At 57.0% G+C, this 17,915-nt stretch overlaps 3 protein-coding genes across 8 annotated transcripts in view; 2 read left to right on the top strand and 1 right to left on the bottom strand.

The window, feature by feature from the left end:
- Positions 1 to 854: 854 nt before the first annotated feature.
- On the top strand, positions 855 to 3,672 carry ARHGDIG (Rho GDP dissociation inhibitor gamma). The gene is made up of 6 exons (XM_053557736.1): positions 855 to 1,567; positions 2,467 to 2,646; positions 2,721 to 2,804; positions 2,977 to 3,053; positions 3,132 to 3,195; positions 3,283 to 3,672. Exons 1-6 carry the CDS (start codon positions 1,495 to 1,497, stop codon positions 3,480 to 3,482), a joined length of 678 nt encoding a protein of 225 aa, XP_053413711.1. The 5' UTR covers positions 855 to 1,494; the 3' UTR covers positions 3,483 to 3,672.
- A 20-nt stretch (positions 3,673 to 3,692) lies between these two features.
- On the top strand, positions 3,693 to 7,206 carry PDIA2 (protein disulfide isomerase family A member 2). Of its 2 annotated transcripts, none has more exons than XR_008373472.1 (11): positions 3,693 to 4,035; positions 4,748 to 4,954; positions 5,022 to 5,155; positions 5,235 to 5,372; positions 5,443 to 5,559; positions 5,819 to 5,944; positions 6,013 to 6,210; positions 6,340 to 6,460; positions 6,561 to 6,717; positions 6,863 to 6,970; positions 7,084 to 7,114. XR_008373472.1 is itself a non-coding variant. In XM_053557734.1 (11 exons), exons 1-11 carry the CDS (start codon positions 3,840 to 3,842, stop codon positions 7,126 to 7,128), a joined length of 1,572 nt encoding a protein of 523 aa, XP_053413709.1. In that variant the 5' UTR covers positions 3,693 to 3,839; the 3' UTR covers positions 7,129 to 7,206. The 2 variants fall into 2 exon arrangements, 1 of the variants encoding a protein (XP_053413709.1); XM_053557734.1 differs by having other exon boundaries at positions 6,536 to 6,717; positions 7,084 to 7,206.
- A 341-nt stretch (positions 7,207 to 7,547) lies between these two features.
- AXIN1 (axin 1) overlaps positions 7,548 to 17,915 on the bottom strand; it is an 87,505-nt gene continuing 77,137 nt past the window's right edge. For 3 of the 5 annotated variants that reach the window (XM_053554921.1, XM_053554920.1, XM_053554919.1), the window contains 5 exons: positions 17,422 to 17,592; positions 13,187 to 13,432; positions 11,265 to 11,372; positions 9,607 to 9,774; positions 7,548 to 8,571 (listed from right to left, as the gene is read on the bottom strand). In XM_053554921.1, the coding sequence (XP_053410896.1) occupies positions 8,445 to 8,571; positions 9,607 to 9,774; positions 11,265 to 11,372; positions 13,187 to 13,432; positions 17,422 to 17,592 (820 nt within the window). In that variant the 3' untranslated portion in view covers positions 7,548 to 8,444. The remainder of the gene's footprint in view (positions 8,572 to 9,606; positions 9,775 to 11,264; positions 11,373 to 13,186; positions 13,433 to 17,421; positions 17,593 to 17,915) is intronic. The other 2 variants (XM_053554923.1, XM_053554922.1) reach the window with 1 other exon arrangement.

Raw genomic sequence — 17,915 nt, forward strand, 5'->3', positions numbered from 1 at the left:
TGACTGGCACTGTGCTAAAGGTGCCAAGCCTGTTTATACTCTTTTAGAGAGAGAACTTCTCCCCTTCTGGGTGGGAGTGGGCCATTTACATTGCTGGAGAGGCCAGGTTCAGGATGAGAGGGGGAAGGGGCTTGAGGGGACCCTTCAGGCCAAGGTCCCATCTCCCCTGTGGGTCAGACTGGCCCCAGGGCTTGGCTGTACTCTGGATGGGTAGAATCCATCCCCAGCCCATAGGGGAGTGGCCTCTTTAACACCTCATTCCCTCAGGGGAGGAGAGCAAAGGTGGGAGCCTGTTTGGAAAGATTGTGGGCATGTGAGAGGATCCAAGGGGGCAATCCCCACCCAAACCCCACCATACCATAGCCCAGAAGGTGGTCTCCTGCTCAGAGATGCTCCGAGGGCACAGGTGCATCTGATCTCTGGGTGCCCCCAGAAATGGGGATGGGGGTCAGGGAGTGTCTGAGAAAGAAGAGGGCTCAGGCTGGTGTTCGGCTCTCTCTGCCTTCGGCTCTCTCTGCCTTTACTCAGACCCAGTCCTTTGGTTCAGCTGTTCCTCAGACTAAGACCCTGCCACCCTCCCCCCTCACCTTCCCTGGCTGATCAAATCCCACAGCCACTCACCACACCCCTGGTGTCAGTTGAGGTGTGAAGATCAGAAGCTCCTACTGTGCTCTTTTTCAGCACAATCCCCCACTGCTGTTGTGCTGTTGAGCGGTGGTGTCAATGTCCTCTCCCCAAGGACAGGGACCTTAGTAATTTTCTGGGTGCCAGGCCCTGCACAAGAAATACACCACCCTCCACTGGCCGCCACACTCTCACAGGCCAGCTAGCTCCTCCTAATGGTCAGCATTCAGGTGCTCCATGTATGTCTGTGGGAGAGTTCGCGGTGCTTCCTCCCTGCTTATGACTGCGAACCTCTAGGGTGCAGGCCGCCAGTCCCCCGCCCCAAGGCTAGACTGGCCCCAAGAGTCGCCTCTGCCCAGACCGTCTGCTGCCAGAGTAGGATGAGGGGAGGGTGGAGAGCTGGGGCCCCAGGTGTGGCCTGCAGATAATGAGCGCCTGGAGACGTGGCGCGGCGGGGACGCACCTGCTCTGCTCGGCGCCCCCAGCCCCACTGCGCGCGCCTAGAGGGCTTCCTGGGAGACCCCCCACCCCCCGACTCCTGCCAGCGTTGTGAGGGTGGGACAGCCCTGAGGGCTAGAGCAGGGTGCGGGCGGGCGGGCGACAAGGGATCGTGACCGCAGCTGCCGCGTGCGTCCGCGTCCGGACGCCTCTGTGCGGGGTCCGGGTGCGCCGTGCGGGCGACACGCGCGTCTCTTCGGGGCTGCGCGGGGTCCGCGGAGCGGCTGGGGGCGCGCGGCGCGGGCGCGGCGCTGGGCGCGGGGGGCGCTCCCGGCCGGGATGAGCTCACCGCAGTCGCGCCGGGGCTGAGCGCCGAGCCGGGCGGCGGCGGGGCGGGCGGCGGCTCCGCGGCGGGCCGGGCCGCGCGCCACCATGCTGGGCCTGGACGCGTGCGAGCTGGGGGCGCAGCTGCTGGAGCTGCTCCGGCTGGCGCTGTGCGCCCGAGGTGAGCGGGGACCGGGCGGCCAAGTGGGCGGGGGTCTCGGCAGAAACCAGCCCCTCCCCTGCGGGAACTTTAGGGATGCGCGTGGGGACCTCGTGGCGCAGACCCCTAGCTGGTGGCTGCCCGAGTGGGGGGTGGGAAGGGCACTGCGTCCAGGCTGGACCCTCGTGGGAAGAAGCCAAGAGTGGAAGGGTGTGTCGGTGAGGCCCCGGAGGCTGTGGGACCTCTCCCCTGGGTGGGGTCTGGGACTCCCTAGGGCGCATGGTGGGCCCTGGGAAGTCTGAAGCACAGTGGGCCGGCACTCTGAAAGACCCCTACCCCAAGGCACCACGGGAGGTGGTCCCAGAGCATGAGCTCAGGGGGTTAGAGAATCACCCCCATGCTCACAGTGGGGAGGAACCCCTAGGACTGTAGAAGGTGTTCAGAGAGACCCCATCCCAGAGCAGATGGTGGAGAACCCAGCAGTATCTCAAGGTATCATGGGAAGAGCCCAGGATGTGGGGAGTCTCTGGAATATGGGGAGGGCCCCATGGGTCACCACTTTATGGTAGTTCACAGATCCTTGGAGTTGTCCTCCATTTGGGGGTCTTCATTCCTTTCCACCTTTGGCCTTAGAGTCAAGGAGGGGCCCTGTATGGACAGCTGGGCCAAAAAGGAGCTCGTGCCACTGCAGACACAGCCCGTCTCTTAGGAGGTTCCCCAGCTGCCAGGGCCCCTCCTAAAGGTCTGGATGCATTGTCAGACCTCTCACTGCTTCCTCTGGCCCACTCTATTCCTGGACCCTCTGGCAGTGGAGGGTATAGCAGTGAGAGGCACAGCTGGCTAGATAGGGGCTCCAGTTTAGTGCTCAAATGCCAGGGTGAACTGGTGGCTGCTGTTCACCCACCATCCTTGACCCCCAGTACTTCTGACCGACAAGGAGGGTGGACAGCCACAACCAGACGAAGTGCTAGATGAGGCTGTGCCCCAGTACCAGGCGCCAGGCAGGAAGAGCGTCATAGAGATCCAGCAGTTGGACCCTGAGGACGAGAGCCTGGCCAAGTACAAGCGGGTGCTGCTGGGGCCTCTGCCACCTGCCGTGGGTATGGGCCCTGGGCCAGGTGGGGAGCAGGTGGGGCTGGCTGGGGCCTCCTGCAGACTTTTGGCTTCTTCTCAGACCCCAGCCTGCCCAACGTACAGGTGATGAGGCTAACGCTGATGTCTGAGCAGGCTCCAGGGCCCATCACCATGGACCTCACAGGTAACTCCTAGGATGCCTGGAGCAATCCTGAGCGTGAGGGGGCCTACAAGTGCATGAGACCCTGGGCCTATCACTGAAGACATCAGGGGCACTGCACCCCATATAGGGACTCTTGGGGCAGGGTCTCAGCCCATCTCAGGAATTCAGATTTTAGTTGCTATTTTCCTACCAGGGGACCTGGCTGCACTAAAAAACCAGGTGTTTGTCCTGAAGGAGGGTGTTGATTACAAAGTGAAGATCACCTTCAAGGTGAGGGCAGCTATGGAGGGGGGACCAGCCAGCCAGAGGCTCAGCACCAGATGACCCCCTAACGCCTCTGTCTCCCAGGTCAACAGGGAGATCGTCAGTGGCCTCAAATGTCTGCATCACACCTACCGTCGGGGACTGCAAGGTGAGGCTGAGTGGAGGGAGCAGCAGGGTGCTGTGGAGGGGCCCCGCGGGGCAGAGGGCAGCCCCTGACACCCTTGCCCTCCCCCAGTGGACAAGGCTGTCTACATGGTGGGCAGTTACGGCCCAAGTGCCGAGGAGTACGAGTTTGTGACTCCGGTGGAGGAGGTGCCGAGGGGTGTGCTGGTGCGGGGCCCATACGTCGTCACATCCCTCTTCACTGATGACGACAGGATGGACCACCTCTCCTGGGAGTGGGGCCTCCACATCTGCCAGGACTGGAAGGACTAAATTCCCCCATGTGGGGTCCTTGTTTCTTCTGCCTCCCCTCCCCCTGTTGCTACACAGGGACCCCCAAGCATTCCCCAGCTCCCTCAGTGAGTGAACAGACCCCTCCCCCAACTTCTGCTCCTGGGAACCCCCACCCTTGGGCCTGGTGGGCCTCTCTGAACAGTCCCATTAAACATGGCCCTGTCTTGGTGCCCTCTGTGTTGCCTCTTTCTGCCTCCCCCCCTTCCTCCACCCTGCCGTGGGCTGGGAGAAACGTGGGCCTTATCTTCCCTGTGACCAGGCCTAGGTGCCACGTGGCAGCCACTGCTTGGCCTCCAGTCCCCTTATCTGCCCCTGCCTTGTGGGGCCTGCAGCACCATGGACGGCCAGCTCCTACCTGTGCTGCTGCTGCTGCTCGGGGCCTCAGGCCCTCGGGGATGGGGACAAGGGCCTGAGAGTCCCTCAGAGGAACTCCCTGAGGAAGAGGTGCCCAGGGAGGATGGGATCTTGGCACTGAGCCACCACACTTTGGGCCTGGCCCTGCGGGAGCACCCCGCACTGCTAGTGGAGTTCTGTGAGTGTGTGCTGGGACTGGTGGGATAGGGACCCCCAGGGACTACTGGGCTCAACCCTGCCATGGGCAAAGAGTTATGAGCACAGGAAGGGGCCTCCTGGGGGCACTAGGCCCCTACTGTGCCTAGGGTCACTGGACGGTGCTGCAGTGGGGAGACCTTGGGCTTAGCCAGGTCTGGGGTCTAGTCAGAGCAGGAAGTCATTTAGGGACCTATGGGGCACAGGAGCACCACACCTTCCTGCTCAGCTGTCTATGGCCATGATGTTGGTGCTACCTGGTTGGCCACGTCACCAGGTGGCTGCTGGTGGTGTCTTTCTGTACTCTTTCTTTGAAGGCTCAGGCAGCCTTCAGGCTTGGTGGCCCACACAAACACATGCGTCTGTTTTTCTCTGGCCCTTTGCAAATATGAAAACCATTCTTAGCTGGCAGGCCTTCACAGGCAGTTCCATTTGGCCTAGGAGCTCCAGTTTTAGAAAGCAGTGATGGGAGCTTCTTCTCAAACTCTCTCTTAGTTTGCTGGTTCCTGTGCCCCCAGCCTTTGGGGTCTCAAGGAGTTGGCTGTGGCCAAGGCTCAGGGGGACCCTTGGAGGCAGTGGGTGTGAATAGAAGATGCTTGCTCCCTGCTGGATCTGACTCTGAATTGCTGCAGGGTCTGGTCAGGCAGGGAGGAGGTGTGACCACAGCCTAGGGCACTCATGGCCCCATCCCCCAGATGCCCAATGGTGTGGGCACTGCAAGGTGCTGGCCCCTGAGTACAGCAAGGCAGCTGCCCTGCTAGCAGCCAAGTCGATTCCAGCCACGTTGGCCAAGGTGGATGGGCCTGCTGAGCCAGAGCTGACTGAAGAATTTGGTGTGACAAGCTACCCCACACTCAAGTTCTTCCATGATGGGAACCGCACACACCCAGAGGAGTACACAGGTATATGGGCAAGTGTGGTGTGGGCTGGGGACAGGGCTGGGTCAAGGCTGAAGGGGACTCTCTGCAGGACCCCGAGAAGCTGAGGGCATCACTGAGTGGCTGAGAAGGCGGGTGGGGCCCAGTGCTACTCTGCTTAAGGACGAGGCGGGCGTCCAGGTGCTAGCAGGTGCCCAGGATGTGGTGGTCATTGGCTTCTTCCGGGTAAGGTGGTGGGTGTGGGGACTGGGCATGGGAGAAGTAGCCATGGTGCCTCCTAGCCTCATAGGGCTGGGCCCTTTAGGACCTGCAGGACAAGGATGCAGCCACCTTCTTGGCCCTGGCCCAGGACGCCCTGGACATGACCTTTGGCCTCACTGACCAGCCGCAGCTCTTTCAGAAGTTTAACCTCACCAAGGACACTGTGGTCCTCCTCAAGAAGGTGGGTCAGGGCCAAGGTGTGGGTTGGGCTCAGGGCTATGGCTCCCACTAACCTACCTGGTGCTGTCCAGTTTGACGAGGGGAGGGCAGACTTCCCAGTGGACAAGGAGCTTGGCCTGGACCTAGGGGACCTGTCCCGCTTCCTTGTCACACACAGCATGCACCTGGTCACTGCATTCAATAGCCAGGTATGTCAGCCATAGGGCCCAGGCAGGGGTCTTGGGGGATTGTTCCTGAGTCATGAGGCCCCCTGAGACATCACCTAAGATCTAAGGGTAGCCTGAGGGAGGAGTGCCCATGAGTCAGGAGCCCCTAATATGTCCTCTAAGATCTAGGGGTGCCCTGGGGTGGGGGTACCTGTAAGATGAGCCCACCCACAGACATTCCCCAAGATCTGGGGGTATCCTGTAGTTAGAGGTGCCCACAAGTCATGAGCCTGCCCCACAGACATCCTCTAGGATCTTCACTGCCAGGATCCTCAACCACCTGCTGCTGTTTGTCAACCAGTCACTTGCTGCACACACGGAGCTCCTGGCAGGCTTCAGGGAGGCGGCTCCCCCCTTCCGGGGACAGGTACTATGGGGCCAAGAGGGAGCGGTGGCAGGGCCATGGGTGTTCCAGTGCAGACGTCCTTCTGGCAGGTGCTGTTTGTGGTGGTGGACGTTGCTGGGGACAACGACCACGTGCTACAGTACTTTGGCCTCAAGGCCGAGGCGGCCCCTACCCTGCGCTTAGTCAACATTGAGACCACCAAGAAGTATGCTCCCACAGACAGGGAGCCTATCACTGCAGCTGCTGTCACTGCCTTCTGCCACACAGTCCTCAATGGTCAAGTCAAGGTCTGTCTACTGCTTGACTGCCCACTCTAGGACAGGGGCGAGGGGTAGGGTGGTGGGGGTTGGGAGCTGCTCGCAGGACCCTGGCACTGCAGAGCCCCCAGTTGAGAGTGCCGGGCCTGGCTTCCCCAGCCCTATCTTCTGAGCCAGGAGGTCCCCTCCGACTGGGACCAGCGGCCAGTCAAGATCCTCGTGAGCAAGAATTTCGAGCAGGTGGCTTTCGATGAAACTAAGAATGTGTTTGTCAAGTTCTGTGAGTGCTGAGGGCAGTGGGCAGTGGGGCTGGGCAGTGGAGCTGCACTGGCTGTGCTCTATGCCTCCATCTCAGATGCCCCGTGGTGTGCCCACTGCAGGGAGATGGCCCCGGCCTGGGAGGCTTTGGCTGAGAAGTACAAAGAACACGAGGACATCATCATTGCTGAGCTGGATGCCACAGCCAACGAGCTGGAAGGACTTCCTGTGCACGGCTTCCCTACCCTCAAGTACTTCCCGGCAGGGCCGGGGAAGAAGGTGAAGTGGGTGGGCAGGGTGGAGCTAGGACCCTTTCTCCCAAGGCGTGGGGCTGGGTCTGGGTGCTCTGGTCAGGTTCCTGGAACCTGCACACTGGACATGTCCTGGGAAGGCATGCTCTCCAGGCCCTCCTATCCCTCCTCAGGTGATTGAATACAAAAGCACCAGAGACTTGGAAACCTTGTCCAAGTTCCTTGACAATGGAGGCAAGCTGCCTGTGGAACCCACAGAGGAGCCAGTGGCTCCCTTCCCGGTGGGTACCCCAGAGCCAGGGTTCCAGACTGCTGGCAAGCCCTCTTCATGCAAGGCTGACTGGGGCAGGGGCAGCCAAGGGCAGAGCCTGAGCTGGCCTGTGATCTTTTCTAGGAGTCACCAGCCAACACCACTATGGGGTCCAAGGAGGAGCTATAGCTGCCCCCATCACCGCTGGCTGAGGCAGCGGTTGCCTTGGGTGTGGTGGGGGCTGTGAATAAAGGATTTTGCTTCTGATCTGTGTGCCTGGTCCCTGAGCAAAGCTAGCCAGCTCTAGCTCTGCCTGGCTTGACCCTCTGGCCACCCACTCTGGCCATAGCTCAGCCTCTTGTGGCTGATTCCATCAGGGATGGGGCCCTGCCCACCCTGGGCAGATTCCTGGCTGGGGTCTGGTGTCCCCACCCTGGGCCAGAAGGCAGAGCCAGAGCACATTGATGCTGTAGCTCTATCACTATCACACTATAGGACACCCTATGTCCCTCAGAGGCCAGAGTGACCTCCATACTGCTGGGGCTTAAGACTGGCCCCGTGCCCACTGGCCCAGGCCCCACCAGCAGCAAAAAGTATGCTCCACAGAGTAGGTTCAAAAGTGTTTTATTTCATTATTATCCAAGTACCTTTGTAAAGATAATTAATTGTACACATCATTGCATGAAAAACGGGCTCGGGCAGCCCCCTGCTGGCCCTGGCCTGAGAAATGTACATATTTACACGGCCCTCAGAAGGCGGGGACCCGGGACCACTGAGCAGTGCAGTTGGAGACTGAAGCACAGGTGCTCTGTCGCTGGGTTCACACAGTGGCAGGAAGAGACACGCTGTGTTAAAGGCACTCGGTGACATGTACAATTTACAGAGACCCCTGTAGGCCCCCTGCACCCAGGCCTGGGGCTGAGCCTGAACCAGAACAGGGAAGTCCCAGAGGGAGAATGGACACCCACATGTGAGCGCCAGTGGGCTGCCTGAGGCCAGCAGCAGGGCCAGGCTCTCTGAGCATGGTGTGGGGCATGAGGGGCTGTCCTCAGTAGAGGACACTCAGAGGCCCTGCCCACCCAGATATAGATATAGCACACCTGGCACTGCCCTGTGCCCGCATCTGCTGCACACGTAAGGATGGCCCCTGTTTTTTTTTTTTTTTTTTTTTTTTGAGACAGAGCCTCAAGCTCTACCACTCCATGGTAGAGTGCCATGGCATCACAGCTCACAGCAACCTCTAACTCCTGGGCTCAAGTGATTCTCCTGCCTCCGCCTCCCAAGTAGCTGGGACTACAGACACCTGGCACAAAGCCCGGCTATTTTTTTTTTTTTTTTGGTTGCAGCCGTCATTGTTGTTTGGTGGGCCCGGGCTAGATTCGAATCTGCCAGCTCAGGTGTATGTGGCTGGCGCCTTAGCCGCTTGAGCCATAGGTGTCGAGCCGTGGCCCCTGGTTCTGACAGGCTATGTGCTGCAATGGTGTGTTCTTATGGCACAGAGCTGGTCAGTCCACCTTCTCCACCTTGCCAATGATCTTCTCCTCAAAGACAGGCAGAACAGCCTCGTCTTCTCGAACTTCCTCAAATACCACTCCACAGTCAAACTCGTCACTCACTTTCTTGAAGTAGTATCTGTGGGAGACAGCAAGAAGGCCAAGAGTGGGCAGATGGCTATGGGGACAGGCGGAGACAGAGGGGCCATGCAAAGCCCAGCCCCACGGACCCACCACCCTGTGTGTGCAGCACTGAGCAGGTGCAATGACTGTGTGTGTGTGTGTGTGTGTGTGTGTGTGTGTGTGTAGTCACATAGAGGAATGCTGGGTACAGGGTTGACCCCATCTCCACTGTGGGATGTGGCCAGTCTCAGAGCCCAGGCTTCCTCCTGTGGCCACTCCCTCCAGTATACTTACAGCCACATAGTGGACAGAGGAAACCAGTTCTTGGAGCCTGCTGGGGCCAGGACCTGGACCTCTCGCCAGGTCTGCCCTCTGTCCCTCCTCAAGGGCTCAGCAGCCCAGGATGGTCCTTGGTGGGGTGGAGGCTTGGCTTTTTTTTTTTTTAAAGACAGAGTCTCAAGCTATTGTCCTGGGTATAGTGCCGTGGTGTCATCATAGCTCACAGCAAACTCCAACTCTTTGGGCTCAAGCAACCCTCTTGCCTCAGAGGGTTTTTCTTTTTTTAGTAGAGACGGTCTCAAACTCATGAGCTCAAACAATCTACCTGACTCAGCTTCCCAGAGTGCTAGGGTTGTAGGCATGAGCCACCACGCCTGGTCTGGCTTTTTTTTTTTTAAGACAGTCTTACTCTGTCACTCTGGGCAGAGTGCCATGGCATCAGAGCTCACAGCAACTTCAAACTTGGGCTTGAGCAATCCTTTTGCCTCAGCCTCCCAAGTAGCTGGTCCTACAGGCACCCGCCACAATGCTTGATGATTTTTAGAGACAGGGTCTCGCTCTTGTTCAGGCTGGTCTTGAATTCCTGATCTCAAGCAATTGGGTCTGTCTCCTTGCCCTCAGGATGAGGCTCCTGACCCCTGTGCTACCCATGCACTATACTCAGCTTGACGGGTGCAGATGAGCACCAGCAGATGAGCAGGACAGGAAGCCAGCACCCTGGGCCCTAATGCCACAGATCCCACACGGCAGGTGTCCCTGCCCCAATTCTTACCTGTAGCTGCCCTTTTTGGTCAGCAGTTCCTTGAATTGGCCCAGGGTGACTGCACGGCCCCTCACCAGGGTCCGGTAGGGGATGGGCTCCCCACAGAAGTAGTAAGCCACCACGATGCTGTCGCAAGCCTGGGCATTCCCGCCGCCTGTCTTCCTCTGTGATTTCGTCCTGGGGGCAAACACACAGCATGACTGGTGGGCTCAGGCCTAGTCCCACAGGTTCCCCTGGGCCTTGGGCTGCCCGGAACTGATGGGCAGGACATGTGGCTCAGCTGCACCACCAGGAATGCCAGGGGCCCCTCTTCGTCCTTCCCCAACAGCTTCTCAACCTGGGGTCCAGTCCTGCACCAACACCACTCCCTGGGGAGCACAGCATCTCTCCACAGTTCACCTGCCACCCCCTAATGGCTAGGGCTTCAGCTCCCCCAGGAACACCACAGTGGCGCCCCCTAACCAACCACATTGAAGTGAGAGCAGGCCTCTGAGGGCCAACTCTAGTGGACCTTATGTCCTGGCTCCTCAGGGTGACCAGGCAAGCCCTGGACTGGTGGCTCCACCTCTGGGATGGGGCTGATGCTGCTTATACCCTAGCAAGATCCCAAACCCCCAAACTTCAAAAACACTCAAAGGGCAAAGACTGAGCAAACAGAATGATGCACAGATCTCAAATGAACACAGCAGGGCCTGTCTGCGCACCTTCAGAGTATGTGAGGCCCAACACAGGCTAGGCGGCCTCCTTTCACTTTCAAGTGCTGCATGGCCACTAATCCCTTGGGGTGACAGGCAGGGTTCCCTGTTGGCTCCAGGAGCTGTCCAGACCCACTCAGGCCTAGCCCTTGGGTTCCTGCCAATGGAGCCCATCCAGAAGCTTCCAGAGTTGGGGTCACAGCCCCCATGGACCACCTTGTTAACGTGACCATCCACTTGGTGAACTAGGTGCCCAGGCACCTATTTTCTTGGATCTGCCCCCAGTGCTGCGTCCTTGAGCCAAGAGGGCTCCATCGTGGGGGATTACCTAGAGCAAAGGCTCTGCGTGCACAGTGGGGGCGAGGCCTGGGGACCCCCATCCTCAAAGCCCTTCCTTTGAGCAAACTCCTTCTGCTATCTTGAGTGGAAGTGCAGGAAGGAGGTGGCCAGCCCTGTCTACACTGCCCACAGCAGCATGGGGTGTGGACATGGCACGGCCTCTCCTTCCCAGGCTCTGAGCAATCAGTGCTCCTGGTGTGCTGGCCAGGCTAGCACGTGCTTTCAAGACTATAACAGGTAAGCACCCCAATGCCTACTCAAGGGGATCATGGCTGGAGCCCTGACCCCACTCAAGACAGCCAGCTGTGGAACAGCAAGTCCTCAGGCCCAGCTAGGGACCTCTGGAAGGCAAAGATGGAGCAGGAGGTAGGTCTCTGCCTTGCCAAGGCCTGGCTGTGATGCCCATGTGAATTCCCATGTGAGGATCCATGCCCAAGACTCCTCTTGGGCCTATTGGTCATCTATACCACACTGGATGGTCAGCATCTCCTTTGATGGGGACCGTCTCCAGCCATGGATGCTCCCATGTGTGGTGCCCAAGCTTCTGTCCCAGAACAGCTGCTCCACCGTGGGATGTGGCTCAGGATGCCCAGGCCAAGGTGGGCGGGATGGGAGGCCCTCAGGCACACGTACTCAGTCTCGGAGAGCTCCATGTCCGACACGGCTGGCACCTCACTCAACACTGGCAGGCACAATGGCCTGACGCAGGTGCGTCCCCGCCGCATGACCGCCTGCACATACCTAGGGAACAACCCGCGTCAATGGGGCTGCACTGGCTGGCCGCCAGCCTGAGAGGCCTCAACCAGCACTGCTGGGACAACGGGCAGATGATAGAGGGAGAGGCTGCAGTGGAGGCTCCACCTGGGGAAGGTGGACAAGACATGACACTGAGCCTCAGAGAAGGTCTGCCAGAGATGGCCAAAAAATAGGTGTTACATATTTGGTCCAGAGCATGTCAAATCTGTTATCTGGCCAATGAGCTCTTGAATTCCCTGGAACACATTTTGAGAAACTGATCTGGGGCACTAAAACTTTGCCTCTTCATCTGCCCTGGCAGGGCGTCTTCACACCACAGAGCGCTTGCTGGAGACCATCTGTCTGCAGCCTCTTCCCCAGCACTTCCTCCTCAGTTCTCCGGCATGGGTCCCCACAGACCACATGGGCACTGGCTCTGAGTGTGATGCCAGCTCCATCTGCACCCAGGGAGGCCAAAGACCTGCTATCCTGGGGCTCGAAGTACAGTGTCTCCTTTCCACATAGACACACACACTAGGGCACACTGTGTGACCGTAACGATGATTTCTACTCAGACCTGGCCGGCAGGGCCCCTGCTCACCTCCCACCCAGCCTTTGCTGCTGCTCACAAGCCCACATCACCTGGGCAGACAAATAAACCCAGCAGTTCTGGGTTTTCCTCACAGTGGAGACGAGCCACCCCTGAACTGTGGCAGGAAGATCACATCTTGACACGTGGCACAGGGCGGTTCTCGTGGCTCAGTGGGAACAAACAGTAGCATCTACTAACACATGAGGCCACCCAGCATTGGCAGAAGTGCAAACATAAATCCTGTCTTCTGAAAGCTCCTACCTCAGTCACTTCCTTCATGACCCTAAGAAGTCCCAGCACTGACACATGCCAGGCCCCATACTGTCTGCCCTGCCAGGTCTCCTGTCCAGAGCATGCACTCTGGTTCTTTGTTGGCTGAATAAGGTTGGGGGAGGGGGACATTAGCCATAAAATGGTCACCCTTTTTGTTCTAAGTAACTGTGACCCTTTCCGGCCCCAAAGTTGGCATCAGCTCAGAGCCTGGTATACACCATGAACTTCCAACAACCCAGAGTGGTGCATAAGGATCCACACCCTGACATGGTTCAGCAGACCAGGGCTCCAAAGCCCACAGTGCCCCAAAGACAGAGACACCTGGTGACTCAGAGGGATAAGAGGAGCTACGGTCACTTCTGAAGGCAAGAGCAGGCTCTGAGAGACAACAGTCCTGAGCCTGAGTTGAGAGATACAGACCCCCAGACACTCTTAAGAGACCCTGCTGGAATTCTAGTACCCTGCACATCTGGGAAGACTCAGCAGAAAGGGCAGATAGGCCAGCTCCAGCCTGGAGAGCAAATGTTGCCACCACAAAGCGGGGTCTCCATGTGGCTGGGGCAGAAACAGCCCTGCCCCAGAAGAGTTTCCAACCTACATATTTCGGAGCCAGGTATCATCCCACCCACATATAGTACCACTCAGGGCCCTTTCTGGTGTGGTTGTCACCAGGTTGCCAGGACACCCACCTTTGAGCCCAGGCTCCTCAGTAACCAATGGTCATCTAACCAGTTATTCCCACCACACTGGGGATCTGCAGTCTCTAATGCAACCCAGGCTCAAATGGGAGGAACTGTGAGCAGCAGACCCATCTGAGCAAGGGTGACTGCCGTCCAGCCCTCTGCCCCTCAGCAGGGCTGCTAGCCATGTGCTCCCCTGAGGGACTCCTTGGTAGGGCTCAAGTCTTGGGGGGCTCTGGCCCCAGAATGTGCTGTGGTGTCCAGTATGGCCATACCTCTGCTTGGAAGGTGGCCGGCTAGCTCTTTTCTCCTCCTCCTCCAGGCGCCGGCGGGCCTCCTCGAGCTGCGTCAGTGGGTTGGGGGCTGGGTGGGGTGGCATTGTGGGGTCTTGGATGAAGAGGTGGGAGGGCTGCACAGAGGCCCGGAGCTGAGTGCCAACCCAGGGGTGCACGGCCCCAGGGCGCTCAAGGGACACAGGCCTGGAGCTCTCATGGGCCTGTGGCTTCCTTGCCCCAGAAGACCTTGGAAACAAGAAAAGAGTGTGTGGCAGCAGATAACACCCTGGCCATCCTGTCTGGCAGGTCTCTATCCACCTCCCCCCAGGGGCTGGCCTCCCCAGGGGTGGGAAAGGGCAGGGGTCTATACCTGTCCAGCCACTGAGTCCCATGAATATCTTTCTTAGAACACATGATAAAAATATCGCTTTCTTACAGACTTTTTTTTTTTTTTTTTTGAGACAGAGTCTTACTATGTCACCGGGCAGAATGCCCTGGCTCACAGTTCATAGCAACCTCAAATTCTCGGGCCTGCCTCAGCCTCCCAAGTAGCTGGGACTACAGGTACCTGCCATAATGCAAAGCTATTTTTCTGTTGTAGTTGTCATTGTTGTTTAGTAGGCCCAGGCCAGGTTCGAATCCGCCAGCGCCCCAGTGTATGTGGCCGGTACCCTACCCACTGAGCTACAGGAGCGGAGCCAGACTTGGTTTTTTCTGATGGGACTATAGGTATGTGCACCATGCTCAGCTAATTAACAAAAAAATTTTTTATAGATGGGATCTTGCTATGTTTCCCAGGCTAGTCTCAAACTCCTGGGCTCAAGAGATCCTCCCACTTTGGCTTCACAACGTATTGGGATTACAAGTGTGAGCCATTGTGCCTGGAATTTTTTTTTTTGTAGAGACAGAGTCTCGCTTTATGGTCCTCGGTAGAGTGCCGTAGCCTCACAGCTCACAGCAACCTCTAACTCTTGGGCTTAAGCGATGCTCTTGCCTCAGCCTCCCAAGTAACTGGGACTACAGGCACCTGCCACAATGCCCTGTTATTTTTTTTGTTGCAGTTGTCATTGCTGTTTAGCAGGCCTGGGCCGGGTTCAAACCTCCCTGCCTTGGTGTATGTGGCCAGCACCTTACCCACTGGGCTACAGGCGCCACCCTTTTTTTTTTTTTTTTTTGAGACAGAGTCTCACCCTATCACCCTAAGTAGAGTGCCATGCTGTCATCACAGCTCATAACAATCTCAAACTTTTGGACTCAAGCAATCCTCATGCCTCAGCTTCCTGAGTAGCTGGGACTATAGGCGCCCACCACAACACCCAGCTAATTTTTCTATTTTTAGTAGACACAGGGTCTTAACTTTTGCTCAGTCTTAACTTTTGCTTAACTTAAGCAATCCTCCTAAACTTAAGCAATCCTCCCATCTCAGCCTCTCAGAGTGGTAGGATTACAGATATAAGCCATTGCACCAGACTAGAATTCTTACTTTTTTTTGAGACAGAATCTCACTATGTCACTCTTGGTAGAGTGCCGTGGCATCACAGCTCACAGCAACCTCCAACTCTTGGGCCTCAGTGATTCTCTTGCCTCAGCCTCCCAAGTAGCTGGGACTACAGGCACCCGCCACAACGCCTATTTTTTTTTCTGGTTGTAGTTGTCATTGTTGGGCAGGCCCCAGCTGGATTCGAACCTGCCAGCTCTGGGGTATGTGGCTGGTGCCCTAGCCACTGAGTTACAGGCACCGAGCCAAAGCTAGAATTCTTTTTATATCTTATTTTTAGCAGCTTTACTGACATATAAATAGTATGCTTGTCCCAGGTACTGGGGAGGCTGAGGGAGCAGATCACTTGAGCCAAGAGGAGTTAGAGGATGCAGTGAGCTGTGAACATACACCTGTACTCCAGCCTGGGCAATAGAGCAAGACCTCGTCTCTAAAATAAAAATAAAAAATTGTATACTACATAACATCTTTGAAAAAATATATCATTTTTATTGTTCAAAAAAGTTTTTAGGCCAGGCATGGTGGCTTACACCTTTAATTCTAACACTCTGGGAGGCCAAAGCAGGTGGATAGCTTGAGCTCACGAATTCAAGACCAGCCTGAGCAAAACTGAGACCCCATCGCTACCAAAATTAGACAAAAAAAAAAACCCAAAACCAAAAACACCGAGGCAAGAGGATCATTTGATCCCAAGATTTAAAGGTTGCTGTGACATCACAGCACTCTACAAGGGTGACAGCTTGAGACACTATCTCAAAAAAAAAAAAGGGCGGCGCCTATGGCTCAGTGGGTAGGGCGCCGGCCTCATATGCCAAGGGTGGTGGGTTCAAGCCCGGCCCCGGCCAAACTGCAACAAAAAAATAGCTGGGCGTTGTGGCGTGCGCCTGTAGTCCCAGCTACTCGGGAGGCTGAGGCAAGAGAATCGCTTAAGCCCAGGAGTTGGAGGTTGCTGTGAGCTGTGTGACACCACGGCACTCTACCAACGGTGATAAACTGAGACTCTGTCTCTACAAAAAAAAAAAAAAGTTTTCAGGGCAGTACCTATGGCTCAGTGAGTAGGGTGCCAGCCCCATATACCGAGGGTGGCGGGTTCAAATCCTGCCCCAGCAACTGTAACAAAAAAAAAAAAAAAAAAATAGCCTAGCCGGGCATTATGGCAGACGCCTATAATCCCAGCAACATGGGAGGCTGAGGCAAGAGAATCACCTAGGCCCAAAAGCTGGAGGTTGCTGTGAGCTGTGACGCCACAGCACTTTACCAAGAGCAATAAAGTGAGACTCTGTCTCTAAAAAAACAAGAAAAAAAGAAAAGCTTTTAATAAAAATCTTTATTGTAAAGTGTTCATTGTAAAAAAACATGAAATACATAGGAAATTGAAAGAAAAATATAAATACTCTAAGTCCTTAGCATAAATGCTATAATTCTAAACATATAATTTCTCTTGATTCCCCACCCTGCATGAGACCATGGCCTCCCTTGCTGACACCGAGGAGGCTTGCACCGTCAAGAGCCCCAGCCTCGCTCCCCAGTCAGAGTCCAAGCAAAAACACTGGCCTGGCCCCATTATGGTGGTGGCTTTAGACAGGGGCTCGGTACCTTGAAGGCAGGCCCAGGCCCAAGGACAAAGACCAAAGACAAAGGAGCCAAGGAGAGGGCCTGGGTGCACAAGCCCCCAGGTGAGAACAAAGACAATGGCACCATGGCCCCCAGGCCAGTCCTGTGGAACGGCCTCTGCCAGTGCTCTTGTCCTCCAACCACAGAAACATTCAGTGGTGGGGAGCACCAAAACAGGCCCGCTCCTTGTAAACACCCACGAAAGAAATAGCAAGAAAAGTCCAGCTCCACCCCACTCTGCTGAAGTTGGACAGGGAAGCCTCAGGAGGCTCCTGCAAGGTAGGCTGTGCACAATGGTGGGTGCTGTACCTCAGGTACTCAGCTCTCTCAGAGCCCACAGTGGCCCCTGGCACTGTGCCATCTTGCCAAGTAACAGGGAGGGAGGTCTGCGCTGGCCATCCTCCCGGCAAAGGGAGCAGATCAGGGAAATGGGAAGAGAAGGAAGTGCCTTTGTACTTCTGACTGACAAGCCTCTAGCCATGTAGGGGGCACCTACTCTTTGGGGGGCCCTGGCCCTCTTGCCAGGCACAGGAACAGTGTGAACACACAGGGACAAGGCACATAACAGGGTGACACCCAGAGATGAACCTATGTAGACTATGCGGACAGGCTGGACCTGGGCGTCTGGGGCCTCACTCCACACAGCCCACAGCAAATTTGCCCTTCTGGGAGAATAGTGCTCAGACTAGCCCAGAGCTCCCCAGTGGCCAGGGTGACCAGGTGAGAACAAGTAGGCTTCTCCCACAGGCTGGCTCTGTCTGGAGAGATAGGTGGAGCTTCCCAGGTGACTTAGATCATTCTCATTTGGAGACATCACAAGCCTAAAAATAACCTCCAGGGAGCAGCTGTGCGACCCACCTGTGGGGTGAGAGCAGCCACCCTCCCCTGGGTGGGGACACACAGCTTCCCTCCTCACCTTCCCCCACACAGCTCCCTCCAGGGGGCCAACAGGACCACAGAGCCTGCTGTGGGGAGAAGGCCTCAGGTGGAAGGGTGGGGATCAGAGCTCTCACACTAATGCTGTGTCACAGCCCTAACCATACTGGCAGAAAGGGCGGGTGCCAGGAGCCGGCCCCACTGCAGCGGATGCCTGCTTCAGCTCCCACGGGGCACAGGCACTCACCCGTGGCCAGCCTTCCTGTGTCTGCTGATCTCCTTCTCGCCCTCGATGATCCACTGCATGATCTTCTGGTTCTTCTCTGCGTCCTCAGAGGGCCCAGGCACCTCAACACTAGCGCCCTTCCCCGAGTCAGTCTTCTTGGCATTTCTTTTGGAGGGCACGCCTGCTTTCGCACTGTGACAGGAAGACTTGCAGGTCACCCCCCAGTCTTCCCACAACCTCCCAGGGCTGCCAGATGTGCCCCCCATGTGCTGTCTGAGGGAGCCTCTGACCCGCTCTGCAAGGTGGCTCCCATCGTTGCTCTTGTGTTGTCTGGGGAAGGGATGAACCTGGACCTCTGCCTCCCCCTGAGGGTACTAGCTGACTCCATCCACAGCCCAGCCTGTTCCTCTGAGCCCAGACATTCCCCACTCTGTGTCCGGAACCCCACCAGGCTAGAGAACCTCCTGCAGAAGCCGGGCCCTGCTGGTTGGCAGCAGCCACGGGTTTCCTATAAG

The sequence above is a fragment of the Nycticebus coucang genome, chromosome 12, assembly GCF_027406575.1.
Source record: "Nycticebus coucang isolate mNycCou1 chromosome 12, mNycCou1.pri, whole genome shotgun sequence".
NCBI lineage: Eukaryota > Metazoa > Chordata > Mammalia > Primates > Lorisidae > Nycticebus > Nycticebus coucang.

Excerpts from the sequence above, each read along its gene's own strand:
- ARHGDIG (XM_053557736.1), top strand. The coding sequence starts at position 1,495 with ATGCTGGGCCTGGACGCGTGCGAGCTGGGGGCGCAGCTGCTGGAGCTG. Across the intron at positions 1,568-2,466 it reads GCTGGCGCTGTGCGCCCGAG|TACTTCTGACCGACAAGGAG; the intron begins GTGAGCGGGGAC and ends CTTGACCCCCAG. Across the intron at positions 3,196-3,282 it reads CTACCGTCGGGGACTGCAAG|TGGACAAGGCTGTCTACATG; the intron begins GTGAGGCTGAGT and ends GCCCTCCCCCAG.
- PDIA2 (XM_053557734.1), top strand. The coding sequence starts at position 3,840 with ATGGACGGCCAGCTCCTACCTGTGCTGCTGCTGCTGCTCGGGGCCTCA. Across the intron at positions 6,211-6,339 it reads TCCTCAATGGTCAAGTCAAG|CCCTATCTTCTGAGCCAGGA; the intron begins GTCTGTCTACTG and ends TGGCTTCCCCAG. Across the intron at positions 6,971-7,083 it reads AGCCAGTGGCTCCCTTCCCG|GAGTCACCAGCCAACACCAC; the intron begins GTGGGTACCCCA and ends GATCTTTTCTAG.